The sequence below is a fragment of the Gymnoscopelus braueri genome, assembly GCF_963280865.1.
Source record: "Gymnoscopelus braueri genome assembly, chromosome: 24".
Taxonomy (NCBI): Eukaryota; Metazoa; Chordata; class Actinopteri; order Myctophiformes; family Myctophidae; genus Gymnoscopelus; species Gymnoscopelus braueri.
Genome location: NC_137626.1, coordinates 22,631,063 through 22,648,550, shown reverse-complemented (window position 1 = coordinate 22,648,550; position 17,488 = coordinate 22,631,063). Strand labels below are relative to the sequence as shown.

Below are 17,488 nucleotides of genomic sequence, written 5' to 3'. Positions count from 1 at the left end.
CAAAACACTGAACCTCTAACTGCTCAGGTTGATGCCTTGCATGGTTTCCTCCGCCGTCTGTGTGTAAAAGTGTGTGTTTATGAGTGCATGTAGTGCATATTGTAAAGCACTTACCCTTTTGCGCAGGCGCGCACACACACACACACACACACACACACACACACACACACACACACACACACACACACACACACACACACACACACACACACACACACACACACACACACACACACACACACCTCCCTGCAGTGCCACCCAGGCTGCAGTATGTGAGGTGTACGTGAGAGAAGAAGTCTGATAATTGGCCTGATGATCATCTGGCACGACATCTGAAATCCAGATGAGAGAGCAAAATGATAGATGAGAGACAGAGGTAACGCAATGTTCCTACTCCTTATAAAACTTATAAAAATAGATGTTTATAACTTTAAGAGTAGGAAACTTACACAGCACCTTCAAGCATCTCAAGTGTGCCAACACCAACATAAACCTTTTGGCCTGTCTTACTATTGCAGCCATTCTTAAATTCTTGATTTGTTTTCATTAATGTGTTTATTATTAATGCTGCTACAATGTCTGGGGAACAAGAACAGCAGCATTTTACTCTGTACTCATACACAAGATGTAACCATAACATAATCTTGTATCTTGAATGAGAGGAGATAAAGGGAGAGAAAAGCAAGAGGGTGTTTTTTTAAATTTCGATAGATAGAAGATAATTAGATGAGGGGACAAATTTAATGAGTACAGCTCATTGTCCCTTGTGATGTTGCTTCCCGTGCATGTGTGTGCTCATGTCCTTGTGAGGGACCACATAAGGAGCTAAATGTACCCAATACAGCTAGGCAGATGAGGAAATATTACACATTATATATTTCTTGTTCTGTCATTCAGACTGTCCTCATCATTTATGTCTCAATATGTTTTATTGTTCTTTCTTCCCTTCATGCAATTGTTTTGGTCACTTCTTTATGAACCTCTTCCTGTTTATGCCCGCGCTGACCAATAGCGTTTGATCCTGGAACGGAAGGAGCCAATAGCGTTTGATCTTTACTGACAAAAATGGAAAATAAACAGTCCGGTCAACAGTCTGGTCCCAGTCTAATTCACATCCCATGAAACGCTCGCGCACACGCAGGCACACACGCGCACGCACACACGTCTCCTCAACATCCCATAAACGCAGACAGTAGTCTACTCTGCATCCCATCTACACACACTTGCACCGATGTCTCTCTCTCTCTCTCTCTCTGCGCGCGCAACCTTTCCAGTATACGTTTAATATATTTTGCTGTCCTTTTTAATCCACACATACTGTACCTGAAGCATAAAGGCTGATTTATACTTGTGTCGTGCGGCATAAATAACCGATCTACAAGCTCACAACGCGTGGGCATTTTGTAGATTGGCTATTACAATGTTGGTGTGCGATACTGTTGTACAACAGATTATCAATTGGCTTAACCCATTAATACCTGGAACGCATCTGTGTCACTTTAGATTTCTTTGGCTATTCAAAAATAGCAGATATACAAGCTCATAGCGCGGCACCGAGTGCCGCGCTACGAGCTTGTAGATCTGCTATTTTTGAAAAATCGTGAAAAAATATTTTTCAGATTTTTTTTCAAAAAACTGTTAGGATTTAGAAAACATTTTTAAGAATCGCCTCAGGTCTTAATTAAAGGAGAATTCCGGACTACGTTTTTCTTACCTTTTTTATATGATATTACTATATCCTAGGACGAGTGGTACAGAAGAAACATTTCATAACTCCACCTCGAGTCCGCCGCAGCTAAAAACCCCGAGCGGGCGGTCCATGCTCTAGATTGTGTAATTTTTATTGCGATTTTATATATATATATTTTTTCCTATCTGACTTTCCTAATGACAAACTGTGAGACTTCTGGAGGGGTGCATCTCACACAAACACCATGGACAGTTTTCTCATGTCATTAGGAAAGTCGGATATGAAAGAAAAGAAAAAGAAAGTAAAATCGCGATAAAAATACGCAATTTCGAGCATGGACCGGTCCGCTCCGTTTTTTTGCTGCGGTGGACTCGGGATGGAGTGAAAATGCTCAACTGTACCACACAACGTAGTCCGGAATTCTCCTTTAAATCATTAAGACCTGAGGCCGCTTCTAAACTTTTTTTTTTTCTAAATCCTAACAGTTTTTCGGAAAACAATTTAAAAAAAAAATGTTCACGATTTTTCAAAAATAGCAGATCTACAAGCTCGTAGCGCGGCACTCGGTGCCGCGCTATGAGCTTGTATATCTGCTATTTTTTAATAGCCTAAAGAAATCTAAAAGTTGTGTGTGACTACACACCTGTTCGATGCACAACAGGATAACATGACCGAAAGGGAGTGACCAACGAACGCTGATGCGTCAAACGTGTCAATGTTCAACAAAGAGTTGAACTCCACGCGACGGCATGTGATACAACTTCTGCAACCCGGAAGCTCACCCGTTCACTCGCATAGAATGAAAGTGATTGGGACGTGACTGTTTCAGTCGCACATGTGTGACAATACCCTTAATCAGCCATCCCCACACACACTCAAGTCACGACAGGTTGCTCCATCTGCTCTCTGTGCATTTCAGAAGTTCTGTGTTGAAGTTCTGTGTGGCAATACAGTAAATAATTGTGAGTTTATACTTAAGGGATGGCAAATTATCTTCATGTATGTTTTTGTAAAGCTCTGAAAATGATTGAGAACTTTGGACAAAATCCAGCTGTCTTCTGTGCTCCCCTATTGAGTCTGTTACAGTTGTATAATATTCAAAATGTAGCTGTTTGACTTACTTAATTAATTTTCTAGGACATTTTGTTATTTTTTCAGACACGAAACACAGGTTTAAACAAGGAATCAAATCCGACTTCGAACAGGGCGGGGGTTACTAAGACTCATGTGACCCATGCAGGGTAAATCACCCAAGAGAGGAAATAGACTATTATAAACCCTTGGCCATTTCCTGTCCTGGAGTCGGCACATTATTATCTAGATGTTTAGAGGCCAGTTGCGACCAAAGAAATTGCTATGTTGCTGCTTGCTAATAATATGCAATTATGAACCCACTTAACTTCAAAGCAGGCTGTATTTATAGTCACATGGTTTGCATGTTTAACATAAGATGTGATACATGTCATTATCTGAAGGTAGATTTCTGAAAAATGATGCCATATAGCGTTTCTGTGTTTTCTCTTATATTTGTACTTTAAACGATGGTCAATGTGATATTGATCTAAAGGGTCTTGGTAGGTTTAGCCTTTTTAAATCTGATGTGATCAAATTCCCCCTGAATTCCTTAATTTAGATGTTGCTTAAGTGTAACAATTGACCGATTTTAGCATTTTCACAGTCAAATTAACACTCCAGATTTGCTGCAGATCTTTGCTTGTGGAACTCGATCCTGGTCGCATCACTGTCGTACCGATAATCACGGTAAAGCACACCATCTCATGTAATATTGCTTAATTTCGCATCCGTTCACATGCACATTCACACACCAAGGTGCAGGAAACGATGCAAGGCACTAATCTGCTCATCGGGAGCAGTTAGAGCTTCAGTGTCTTGCTCAAGGATACTTCGGCGCGCAGGCAGGAGGAGCCGGGGATCGAACCCTGGAACCTTATGATTCCAAGAGATGGCCGCTCTACTTCCTAAGCCACTGCCGCCCCACAAAATGTTTCAAACAATATGTAAAATAAATCAAGTAAATAAAAACAACCTCAGTGAAAAGAAAAGATCAGTGGCAGGTGTCTGGATAGTACAGTCATGTACACACAGTAACATCATCAGTGTTAACCCATTAAATCCGGGAACACATCTACAAATGTCTTCTAAATCCTAAGTTTTCTGAAAAAAACTATATCAGTGGTTCTCAAACTTTTTCATGTCAAGGACCCCCAAAATTATATGTATATGGCCACAGACCCAATCTGAAAATATTTTGTTCCAGGGACCCCCAGAAACAAAGATTTGAGTCAAAAATGTTCCCATTAAAAATATCTACATTCATAGATTTGCACAAAATTTCAAGATTTTTCAAAAATAGCAGATCTACAAGTTCATAGTGCCACGCTATGAGCTTGTATATCTGCTATTTTTTAATAGCCAAAGTATAAAATAATGGTTATAGCTAAAATCTAAAATGATACAGATGCGTTCCCGGATTGAACGGGTTAATCTGACTCTGAGAGTATATGAATGACTGTATTAAATACACTGACAAGTTTACTGTGTAAGAGAGAAGATAAGTAGGGGATGAGACGTGTTATGGTGTTTTCCTCTGTGCGCGCGTGCATGTGTGTATTATGACAGTGGGAGTAGATTATCCTCTTTATGTCTGTCAGCACTGGTCACATACAAAAGGTAGCTGATGGGTTTGAATCTCCCTGACCTAGAATCTATCTATCTCTTGAATGTTTTGTAAGACAAAATGTAGACAGAAATATTCACACAATATTCACAAGAGAAATTCACAGTGTGAATTCCTGGATTTACGAATTGGAAGATATAGATATTTATTTATTCTCCCCAAAACTTTGTACCCTTTCTCCTCCTTCATACTTTAACCTAGAAACGTCATTCAAACTTTTGAAATACTGAACTTTTTAAACCTTCAATTTTAAACTGGAAATCAGTGATGAGGCAAATGGAGCTTTGTGGATATTTAGACACTGAGCCCACAATGTTTCTTCAGGAGCAGTACTTAACAACTTCAAGTCATTCAAGCAAAGAGCCGTTTTTATGGCATGGCTCTTAAGAGGCGAGCTGTGTAAAAGAGTCTGTCTGTGTGTCTTTATCCGGGGCTAATCAAACAACTGGACTGATCAGCAGTGGCACCAACCTTTTTGTGCATGCCAAGGAAGTACCAACATGCATTTCTTTTTTACATCCATTTCATTTAAAAACTTTGATGTGGCAGTCAGATTGGGTTGAAACCATGCACAAATACGGAGATGACTCATGTCATAATACTGACGTCATAGATGACTGACATCATATGTCATAGATGACTGACGTCATAGTACTGGCCACATGAAGTCCGAGATCCACATGGAAGACCCCTTTTTTTTCCTTTTCTTTTTCACATTTTGTGAATTCATAATCTCTGATTCACATCTCTCCATATTTGGACATGCTCACAAGTACCCAGTTTGCCATTGTGAGGACGATTTAATGTGGCTTCGCCACTGAATACATGCCTTGTGATTTGTACAGCTTCGTTCGCAAACTGCACACATACGATTTACATGTGTGTCTACATTTTACGCGCCCTGTTCTTTAACTTCCCATATTCTCTCCTCTCCTTTGATGAAATGTAATGTACCTGCTGTGGTCTGGGCAGGCCCAACACTAGAGCAAAATCAATAAATACTTAATCCTCTTCGTTCCCTGTGGATCAATAAATGGGAGATGATATTCACGAGGGGGCACACAAAAAGTGTGCCCACTTAAAGGTTTTCATGAATAAGTGCTTTATAAATATAATGTATTATTATTATTAACTCTTTGACTGCGGTTGACTCGATAACACGTCAATTGATAGTTTGTCCAGTTGGCCGTCGACGCGTTAGACGCGTTGGACGCACGTTCATTGTTTATTCAGCGAGTCAGCGAGCTGATGAAAGTGTCTATTTGCTGCTCTCTGCTGGTGGAACCATCGTATGTGTTCAAAACCGCAGCTAGACAATCTATATGAAAATTTAATAACAAAATAACAAAACAAAAAAACACGAAAATCGCTTGCACTGGGGGTGTACTTTATGAAAATACTCTGGCAGTCAAAGAGTTAATACTGCGTGGAGGCACGCATTGCTGCTTGTCTGGCTGACATCTCGGAGTGGATGTCGACAAACCACCTGAAGCTCAACCTGGACAAGACCCAGCTGATGTTCCTCCCGGGGAAGGGCTGTCCGCACCGAGACATGGCCATCACCATTGATAATGCTGTGGTGACCTCAACTCGGACTGCGAAGAATCTGGGTGTGACCCTGGACGATCAACTGACGTTCTCGGCAAACATCGCATTAGTGACAAGGTCCTGCAGATTCCTCCTCTACAACATCAGGAGGATTCGCCCCTTCCTCACGGAGAAGGCAGCCCAGGTGCTCATCCAGGCTCTTGTCATCTCCCGCCTGGACTACTGCAACTCCCTCCTTGCTGGTGCTCCGGCATCTGCCATCAGACCTCTGGAGCTTGTTCAGAAAGCTGCGGCTCGTCTGGTGTTCAACCGCCCCAAGTTCTCCCACACAACCATCCTTCTCCGTTCTCTACACTGGCTCCCCGTAGCGGCTCGCATCCAGTTCAAAACCCTGGTGCTAGCCTATAGGGCAGTGAAAGGAACAGCTCCTTCTTACCTCCGGGCTATGGTCGATGCCTACACCCCTGCCCGACCACTTCGGTCTGCCACCTCGGGGCGACTGATTGCCTCGTCACTCAAGGGTCCTTCTGGCCGATCCACACGGTCACGACTCTTTTCTGTTCTGGCCCCACAGTGGTGGAATGAACTTCCCACTGATGTTAGGACAGCAGAGTCACTGCCCATATTTCGCCGCAGGCTGAAAACCCACCTCTTCAGGAAACACTACCCTTCCTCTCTGTCTGACCTACTTGTTGTTAACTAGTTGTACGAACGCTTGTTTTCTATTGTTGTATTGTTTATTGGATCTTGTTTAGTCGATACACTTATTTGTTTTAGCTCATGCTCATTTGATTTAGCTATTTTGTCTCATCTGTTTAAGGAAATAGGTAGCTGATATATTGCACTTTTACCTTAGCGCTAGGTATACTCTTGGTTGCTTGTTTTTGCAGAAAATGCACTAAAGACTTGTGGTGATTAGTAGTTTTCGTTCCCTACCTATGTTGAATACACTTATTGTAAGTCGCTTTGGATAAAAGCGTCTGCTAAATGACTGTAATGTAATGTACTTTATTTTTTTACACACAATCAATCCGACTAAATAGTCTAAATATTATTTTCTCAGTATATAAAAAGAAGGGGGAAAACAGAATCTTATTCAGGCTAACAGCCAAAGGAGGCAGAGACGGAGATTTTCTGTCCACAGACGAACACACGGACGGACAGGGCGAATACATAGTTTCGGCCACGCCTTCAGCCTGGCGGAGACAATGATGGGGATTCTTTCCACCTGCAACATTTTATTCAGACATTTGTGATGTGTCGGGCTGTACAGTGGAGAAAGACATGGATGTGATGGCAAGCGATGCAGGATCCACAGTCAAGGGATTCCAACCATTGACTGTGCATTGGGTGCACTAATTGCTTCAGCCTCCAGGGAGCGCTCTTGGTATTTGGTTCTTGACAGAGTGTGAGTGAGTTTAGAAATGTGTGTTTTTTCTCAGGATGGCTGTGAATTGAGCCTCCTAGTGTGTATTTGCATGCTTCTTTATCCCTGTGTGTGGAGCCCTGGGTCCACCTGCTGTTTGTGTGTGTGCGCGTGTGCATGTGAGAGTGAATGAATAAAAAAGACAAGCCGAAGCGAAACAGTGTTCACTCTGTTGAAGCTTGTTCTCTATTGACACATTTTGCAAACTGTGTTGTTGCAGTGTTGTTGGCAACGATCAGAAGAGGGGGGGGGAGAGAGAGAGAGAGGGAGAGGGAGAGAGAGAGAGAGAGTGTGTGCATGCGTGTCTGTGTCTGTGTCTGTCTGTGAGGTAGTGACAATCGGCAACTAAATGTCATAAGTCGAGCTCTCTTGGAGGCTTGTGCCAGGGTTGACAGCTGCTCAATGACATCATCCAAACAGACAGTGGAAGCAGATGAGAAGGAGGGAGGGATTTGTTGTGACATCACAAGAACTCTTTATCAATGGCACAAAAAAAGACTTACTGATGTTTACATTTTTTTTTTTACAAGTATTCAAACATCAAATCTGTATTGTAGGGTTGCATTTGCATTACCAACTACTGTATAAGTACATATGTTTCTTATGCACATACCTGTTAGGTTCTGAGGTTAACTTTGTTCTTACTTTACACCTTAAGAGATACAGGAGCGCGGGTCCATAATTTTATCCAACTGAACTCAGGTGCTCTTTGGAGAGGGGTAAATCATAGGACATACAGTACACTTTTTAAGTTCCTTTCCTTTGGAGAATCACTGTAGTAAGTTGTACTTCAGTTGGCAAGTACTTCATCAAAGTGTGGACCTTGATGAAGGCTCTCTAAGCCGAAATACGTTGGTCACCTGTGCATTTCTTCTTCTTTTTTTAAATCTTTACCAGCCATGGTATAATAGAGGCTTTTTAACCTTTTCAACTGACCTAATGTACTTGCTAAATTAGCTCCACAAAGGAAAGGAACTTAAATTGTATGTCCTTTGTTCTTACTATATTAAAGAAGATTCAATCAAAGCATTTACTTTTGTATATGCAAATAGTATACTGGGACGAAGAGGGGAAACCCAGCAGATTATGGACATTGTCCTCACTCGACTGCAGATTCCCTTCAAAACTGTTTGATCACCCATGAACCATAAATGTTAACATCTGAAAATATAATATATATATATATATATATATATTTGTTGTCATACAACAAAGAATCTAGTGCTTAAATTATGACCTCACCCATTTTCAACCTATCTTCATATAATTGTTCAATTCAAAATGTAAAAATATAATTTTCATGATAAAATGTTACCATTTTTTTCTACTCGGTCTGTGTCTCATATGAGGGCTGTGGACTCTTCAGAAACCCGCCTACCAGTGACATCATCGTTGGGCAGATTTTTTTTATTCAACAAAATTAAATGTTTTAATTTTTTATTTGTATTAACACAAGAACTTCCATTATAGCATTTGCTAACTTTCATATGGAAAGGGGAATCCTTTCCTTACTGAGGGGAATCCGTCCTTTGGACCAACATATATAGGACACTGTCCTACATCGAAATTGGTAAGACTGCGTTCATGTGATGTGGTCAATATTATAAATTAATAGCGCAACATTGGAGTTGACATGAAACGGCAAACACCCCGAGGGACCTAAAAATTCAGCTCTAAATGTGTCAACTGAAAATGAATGTCTATCATATGCATCCAAGCAATAGATGGTTTGACAGATTTTTCTTCTTTTATGTGATGACAAATGTTGGGCACATAAATATTTTTATTTGAGGTTTGACACTATTGTAATTGATTTTGCTTGAAGAATGAGACATTCTAATAACGTATACGCAATGTTTGAGGCATGTAAGTCTACCTCCGAGCAGACGTGAGTTTGGGTGTTTAAAAAAAAAATCTGACTGTATGTGGAAAGATGCGAAGTACAAATTATGTGCGGACCCGAGCTTGGTGAATGAGGCCCAATGTCACTCTCTCTTTCCATGTCTGTCTGCTTCTCTCTCTTTCTCTCTCACACCCCCCCCTCCCCTCCCCTCCCCTCTCTGTTTGTCTCTCTTTCTCGGTCTGGCTCTCTCCCTCTCGAGTCCCCACCTGCGTGAAAAGTGAGCAGGGCTTGGAATCTGACACCAGCTAGGGGTGGAGCCATCTGAGTCTCCGCCTCCCTCCATCCCAACAGCCTGTATGTGTGTGTGTCTGAGTGAGTGAGTGAAGGGGGAGGTGTGTGTGTGTGTGTGCGCGCGAGCGCTTCTCTGTGCAGTAAGAGGTGGAGAGAGGTTGACAGCTCATTGAGCGGGTGAAGTCCTCAGCTGTGGAGGAATGGACTGCCTCAAGTTCTACGCGACTTTCTCTGACTGTGTGTGTGTGCTTTAGGAGTGTGTGTGTGTGTGAGAGGGCACATACACATGTAGTGGGAAACCATGGCCCTGAATCGAGTGTCCCAGCTTTGCCACGATATCACCAGGCTATGGCTGCAACTGAAAATGATCACAGGTACTGTGTGTGTGTGTGTGTGTGTGTGTGTGTGTGTGTGTGTGTGTGTGTGTGTGTGTGTGTGTGTGTGTGTGTGTGTGTGTGTGTGTGTGTGTGTGTGTGTGTGTGTGTGTGTGTGTGTGTGTGTGTGTGTGTGTGTGTGTGTGTGTGTGTGCTCTTGTTGGCAATGAGCGTGGTCCAGGTGTATCCAGTATCAGTTGCTAGGTACACCAGGCTGTGGAAACTTTGGTATCAATGGTCGCCTGGTTGGTAAAGTGAGAACACAATGTGTAAAGTGTAGCTACAAACCAAAGCTGGTTCAATGTCCAAGGCTGTGTTCTGTGTTGTCTGATTGCCTCATCCTCTGGACAGCATAGGCAGCTCTAGACATACTCTGAATTTTGTCTGCACATACACAGTAAAATCCGCAGTGTTACTCTCTTTGAGAGTGCACAAATGGAACCAAATGGACCCATGGTTCCATTTGTACACTCTCAGAATTACAAATGAATAACACTTACCGTGTTGGGTATTTTACACATTCATATTTTGGACATTTGTTGCATCTACGGCACACATCTCATTCTTCCTTTTTTTTTCTTGTGACTTGCTTAATGCTGCTCTATCCACTATCCATTCCCTGGCAACCATTCAGATGTATAACTTGCGGGCATCAATCTAATTTAGTTTCATCTCATCTTTCATTTTCAATCGATTGAAGAGATGTTTCTAATGGGGACAGCCAGTACTGATGTTCAATGACATTTGTCTTCCTCCTAACAGCATGTACAGAATGCATCAGTTTTGACCACATCCCGGAAACCCTGTCCCTATTTGGACGTCCATCTCGGAAGGACAAATCTGGGTGTCCTCAGTTTAAGGCAGATCGTGTCCACGGAGAATAAGATGTTTTAAAGGTTTAATGACATTCACTTTTACACCACATTCAAAGTCTTTGTCCTGGTCCTTCAAAAGTGTACAAAAAGTTTTAAGTGAAAATTCCATTCCAGTGATCCATGGCAGGTGTTTTTCTCTCACATTTCTAAAGCCTTTTCAACTGCAATGAAAAAAGAAATCTTTGCCTGCGGGTGTCGCTGGTGAGGGATTTTGCCTGTCAATCATCGCCTCTGCTCCGCCCCCCCTCAAAGGAAAGGATAGGGGAGGGGAGGGGCGAGGAGGATAGTGGGCGGGATTAATCGACTGTGACCTCACTGTCGAAGGGCCAAGCTCAGATTACTTTTCAGCCTAATTATTCAGAAAACCCCAGACCACAGAAAATCCACTGAATGTTCTAAGTTCAGGTTTTTTGGGTGTAATTGAGGTCATAAAACCCCAAATAAAACATTGAAAATAAAAAAAGTGAAAATGAATGTCATCGAACCTTTAAAATGAAACTCTGTTCTTCCCGCTGTGGTGAGCGTTTGGACAAAACACAGCACTTTGGAGTTTGAATGTAAACACTCCCTCCCTCCCTCTCTCATGCTGTTGGCATAGTGTGTGTATGCACGCTGTGTGTTAGGGATTCTGTTTGCCTGTTTTTTTCAGGCGTTTGTATTGGTTTTGGATGTTTCTCTCAGGTTTCACTCAGCTAGCAGATGGGGTAAGGTGATCATATAAGGGGGTTGCGAAAGAGAGACACACACACACACACACACACACACACACACACACACACACACACACACACACACACACACACACACACACACACACACACACACACACACACACACACAAAGGGAGATAGTGCCAAGGTGTCATCCTTTCCCAGTTATGCTTTTTTTGCCAAGTCAAAGATTTGAATTTAAAAACAGTCAGCTAATATCTCCAGGCAATCTGGAAGTTTAGTACTGTGTGTGCGTGTGCGTGTGCGTGCATGTATGGTTATGTGAGTGTTGGAAATAATACTAACAGATATTATCTCAGTTTTCCTCCTACCTGCCTTAACAAAAGCACTAAGAAACAATGTAGGTTTTGTTGAGATAGACAATTATGGTTCAAGATATCTGGTGCTTAATTTTACACAGCCCGGAGACAGAGATTTTATGAACAGGAGTACAACAGTCAGTGTGGTCTCATTGACTTGATGAAATTAAAACAGCCCTTGGGCCAAACAGAAATGCATTGGCGCCAATGAGAAAATAACACATTATTCCTCCCTGAGAACATGGGCGCTTTCCATCCAGTAGCAGTGACTATAATTTCATACACTTTGGCAAACTCAATTTATTCCAGAAGTGTCCGCATTCTGATCAAGTTAAGGTTAAGGTTGGTGAGAGGTTGCCTTCTGTGAACCTAGCCTATATGCTGGAAGTTTACCATGGTAAACTTGCCTTGTTTTTTAATGGTAATGTTCTGTAGTAGATTTGATTTGATTACCTTATTAGTCCAGCAGGGGAAATTCAGTTTTCAGCTTCACCCAGCTGATGGCTACTCGGATTGGTTATGATGAGTACTCAAGGGGGAGCAATAAGGGGCCAGGGACACTTGGACACATACTGTAGACCAGGGCTGGGAGGTGAACCGGTTAAAGGAGTAGTTCACCCAAAAAAATTACTTATTTTCTATCAATTACACACCCCATGAAGCATTAAATTCATGGAGATTGATTGAGATAATTTGATTACCGGCGGAAAGATGGTAATGTTTCTGGTAGGAGACTCAAATCAGTGTCTTTGAGTCTCCTACCGGAAATACACCTGGTCATCAAATTATTGGCTCAGGAATGCGTCAAAAACAAAAAAATCTCCATGAATTCAATGATTCGTGGGGTGTGTAATTGATAGAAAAAAAGTATTTTTTTGGGTGAACTATTCCTTTAACTTTCTGATTGCCAGAAGGCCTCTCTATCCACTAAGCTACGGCCACCCTAAAGTTATGCCCATAATTTTTTATGTGGTGTTCTATAGCTGCACCATTATTTCCTATTCAAATCCCTGTGCATTTGCTGTACGTGGCAAATAAAGCGCTTATGATTTGACACATCCAGATAGGGATTGTATGATGTATCCTTTCAATCAATCTACGGTATACATTTCAGGAATCTGTATCTATTATTATGTGTAACTGTCGGTCTGTCTGTCTCTCGATATGCCCAAATATGGAGATGACTGCTGTCATTGATTGCTGACATCACAGGCTGGCCACCAAGTCCTAACGTGTACTGCACGCCCAAATATGGAGACTGTGTGGTTTTTGCCCAAATATGGAGATGTCTTTGGTTCATTATGGACCTACAGTGGAGTTACAGTATGACATCATCAGCCTCCAGCTGATGATGTCATACTGTAACTCTTTTAAGTCTCGAAAAAGCCCCTCTACAGCGATACAGAGTATAGTAGGAAGAAGGTCAACATGGGGGCTATGATAAGGCTGTGTGTTCTGCTCTGTCTTGTTCTGGCGATGTTGCCTTCTCATACAGCATTAGTATCAGTCATGTCTGTTGACTTGGGCAGTGAGTGGATGAAAATGGCAATAGTAAAACCTGGTGTGCCAATGGAAATTGCTCTCAACAAGGAGTCGAGGAGGAAAACGCCAACGGCCGTGTGTCTTAAGGAACACGAGCGCCTTTTCGGGGACAGCGCATTAGGAGTGTCAGTGAAGAACCCCAAGTTTGTCTATAGGCACCTTCAGAGCCTACTGGGCAAGAAGCATGACAACCTCGAGGTGGCGCTCTACCAGAGACAGTTCCCCGAGCACCAGCTGCTAAAGGACCTGACCAGAGGCACGGTTTACTTTAAAAACGCAGAACTGCAATATACCCCTGTGGAACTCCTCGGGATGGTCTTGAATTATTCTCGTGGACTGGCTCAGGACTTTGCAGAGACAACAATCAAAGATGCAGTGGTCACTGTCCCAGCCTATTTCAACCAGGCAGAGCGCAGGGCAGTTCTGCAGGCTGCTGAGATGGCGGGTTTAAAGGTCCTTCAGCTCATCAATGATAACACAGCTGTGGCCTTGAACTACGGAGTCCTCAGAAGGAAGGACTTCAACAGCACAGCTAAGAATATGATGTTCTATGACATGGGGGCAGGAAGCACCACAGCTACTATCGTCACCTACCAGACCGTCAAAACCAAAGACTCAGGCTCTCAGCCCCAGATGCGGATCAGAGGTGTAGGGTTTGACCGCGGATTGGGGGGCTTCGAATTAGACCTGCGTCTGCGGGACCACCTGGCCAAAGCCTTCAACAACCAGGGAAAGAGTAAAAAGGATGTGAGAGAGAACACTCGCGCCATGGCCAAGCTCCTCAAAGAAGCCCAGCGGGTCAAGACGGTACTCAGCGCCAACGCTGACTACGTGGCAGAGGTAGAAGGTCTGATAGATGACGTTGACTTCAAAGCCAAGGTCAGCAGGGCTGAATTTGAGACCCTGTGTGCAGACCTTTTTGAGAGGGTGGCCCGCCCTGTGCAGGACGCCCTCACCTCAGCAGAGATGACCATTGATGAGCTAGATCAGGTGATCTTAGTCGGCGGCTCCACTCGTGTACCCAAGGTTCAGGAAGTGCTGCTCAAAGCTGTGGGTAAAGAAGAGCTTGCTAAGAACATTAATGCAGATGAAGCAGCAGCTATGGGTGCTGTGTACCAGGCCGCTGTCCTCAGCAAGTCCTTTAAGGTCAAACCCTTCCTGGTCCAAGAGGCAGCCGTTTTCCCCATTCAGGTGGAGTATACTCATGAGACAGAGGAGGAAGATGGCACCAAAAGTCTGAAGCACAACAGGCACATCCTGTTCCAGAGGATGGCGCCGTATCCCCAACGGAAGGTCGTCACCTTCAACCACTACAGCGACGACTTTGCCTTCAACATCAACTACGGTGACCTCAGCTTCTTGGGACAGGAGGACCGTAGCATGTTTGGCTCTCTGAACCTAACCACCGTCAAGCTATCTGGGGTGGGCAGCAGATTTCAGGAGCACTTGGAGCATGCAGAGTCCATGGGAATCAAGGCCCACTTCAACATGGATGAGAGTGGCATGCTTCTTCTGGACAGGGTTGAGTCTGTCATTGAAACTAAAGAGATTGAGGCGGAACCAACATTTATAAATCTTGGAAACAAAATTTCCCGCTTGTTTCGAGGGGGATCCTCAGAACCTGCTGCTAATGCGACTCAGCCACTCCAGGATGAGGAAGAGGTGCCACTGGAGTCTGGAAAGGAGACCGAAGAGAAGGATGTTGAGAAAATGGTCAAATCTCAAAAGAAGACCAAGGTCATAGCTGAAGACATCGCTGTGGAACTCGTCATCAGCGACATCCTCGACCTGACTGCAGATGAAATCGCTTCATCTAAGAAGAAGCTGCAGGAGTTGATGCACAGAGACTTGCAGAAACAGGAAAGGGAAAAGATCCTGAACAGTCTTGAGGCTTTCATCTTTGAGACACATGACAAGCTGTACGAATATCAGCAGCTGGTGTCGGACGAGAATGAGCAGATCTCAGGTAAGCTGAGCGAGGCCTCTGCCTGGATGGATGAGGATGGCTACTCAGCCAGCACCAAGGAGCTGAGAGAGAAACTGTCCACGCTGAAGAGCCTGTGCAAGGCCATGTTCTTAAGGCTGGAACAAGAACAGCACCAGCTCCAACAAGACCAGCAAGGCCACAGCCAAGGAGAAAGTCCTGCCTACCGTGGAGGAGAGCCCAAAGACGGTGATAAAACAGAGGGTGTGCAGTCAGTTGGAGTCCCACCCACTGAAGAGACTGCTGCAGAGAATACAGAGTCATCTAATCACTCAGAGCCTGCAAAGGAAACAGAGAGTACAGGACCAACAGAGAAGGCCCAGTCTGAAAACCATATACAGGATGAATTATAACTGCTGGACCAAAAGATTAAAATAAAAAGTCAATATTTATTGACTGTGCATCATGGCCTGTTCAAATTTACTTCTCCCTTTCTTTTGTTTTGTTTCATTGCCCTATTTGTCACTTCCAATAGGTAAGAATGCTTAGACTGCAAGGAGGAATGTTTCCCAAACACTGGTGGGTTGTGGACCCATTTTTATGAGTCACGTTTTTTTTTCCACCTTTCCTGCAATTTTGTTTATTTGAAATCATTTTCAAAATTATTGCAAAAGATTTTAAGAAATACTTTTTTGTTTAATAAAAGTTCTCAAGAAGAAAATTGTGAAAATAGCCAAGCTCACAACGCATCGCATCACGATGCCTCGTGAGCTTGCAAATCCTCTATTTTAACTTTTTTTGAAATACGGCTTTCTGCTGTCTTTTCTGCTGTCTTCTTCCCAGGATGTCCCGATCATCACCCAAACATACGTGTCGTCAAATAATAATAATGATGATAATTTTGCTTTATATGTAGCAAAAACTAAAATCTCAGGCGTTCCCGGCTTGAAAGGTATAACAGCGTATAATAGACCACCTGATTCGAATGCTATCAATGCATTGAATGGGCGAAATAGGCGATTTATTAGACCTTTGAATGGGCGAAATAGGCGACCTACTTACCTACCCGCGATTTATCAGACCATTCATTGGGTGTTATCAAGACATACTGATCTACCAACGGAGATGACTTAAATAGTTCAGTTTCGGTTTTGGTTTCGGACCATGACGGAGGCGCGCAGTCACAGGCGAACTGTCACCCCGTGAAGGACCACCGAGGGAGCTAAGGCGACCGAGTTGCTGTCCTGAACGGTGTGACGTTCGCCTGTGCCTACTCAGCGCCGTTCGAGTTATGTACCGATAGGCACAGAATCGTAAATATTGTTGTGGGGACTGCTCTGCCTCCAAGTAGGTCAGTAGCTCCTGATTACGCCCCATGAATGGTCTGATAAATCGCGGGTAGGTAGTAGGTCGCCTATTTCGCCCATTCAAAGGTCTAATAAATCGCCTATTTCACCCATTCAATGCATTGATAGCATTCGAGGTCTATTAAGACAGCTCAGACTGAGTTCAGTGTACACGGACATGGGACTTTTTTTTTTTTGCAAGAGGCAATGTTTTTGTAAATGTACAGTATGTTTTGGTGTTAATCTAACTTGTCAACTTTTTTTAAATGTGTGTTTTGGAACTTAAATGTCTGTGATTGGCTAAGTTCCTGTACATCCCATAACATAAGGGATATAATTGGCTAGCCTGGCAGGACACTGCTCATCCCATAGGTTGTCGAATGACTGCTCTGCGATTATTAAAAAAAGACAGTTGTTGAATGATTTAAATGAATCCGTCAGCGTGCACAAGAAATTTGATGCTGATTGGCCTATTAGTTTGTGAGTTTAGCAGAGACGCAGACAGACAGATCCAGTAAATGTGCGAGCACACACACACACACACACAGCATAATCTCCTGGCGGAGATAATAATGACTGCTCTGCAAAGACTCGCTCAGCTCTTGTGCACGTAAAGATGAGGACTGGACAAATAGATTTGGTTGGGGAAAAAAACGTTTTGGTCAAACCGTTAAAATGTTAAACAGTTGTGGGCAACTTGAAATATAAAAAAAGAAGAAAACCTGTCACTTTCGTGAGATAGGCTACTTTTTCTTCCTCAACAAGTGAGAACACAGCCTTAAGGGATTAGTTTTTGTAAATGTCTCTTCTCTTCTCTCTGTGTTCCTTTTCTGCTGTAGTGTAATGGCTGGTAACCATGGCCAGAGGCAGTTAAAAGAAAGAAAGAAAAGAAAACTGGCAA

General features: G+C 43.1%; 2 protein-coding genes across 5 annotated transcripts in view; both read left to right on the top strand.

Moving 5' to 3' along the window:
* Positions 1-17,488, top strand: part of LOC308080913 (guanine nucleotide exchange factor DBS-like) — a 100,141-nt gene that overhangs the window by 22,915 nt on the left and 59,738 nt on the right. The window contains exon 1 of one of the 4 annotated variants that reach the window (XM_080423012.1): positions 9,669-9,870. The exons of the other annotated variants lie outside the window; for them this stretch is intronic. Within the exon in view, the coding sequence (XP_080279138.1) occupies positions 9,798-9,870 (73 nt within the window). The 5' untranslated portion in view covers positions 9,669-9,797. Of the gene's footprint in view, positions 1-9,668; positions 9,871-17,488 lie in introns of those variants that run through there. 4 annotated transcript variants of the gene reach the window in all.
* Positions 13,204-15,654, top strand: LOC308080189 (hypoxia up-regulated protein 1-like; the record flags this gene model as incomplete). The annotated part of the gene is made up of 1 exon (XM_080421965.1): positions 13,204-15,654. The coding sequence occupies one exon, from the start codon at positions 13,204-13,206 to the stop codon at positions 15,652-15,654; it is 2,451 nt and encodes an 816-aa protein (XP_080278091.1).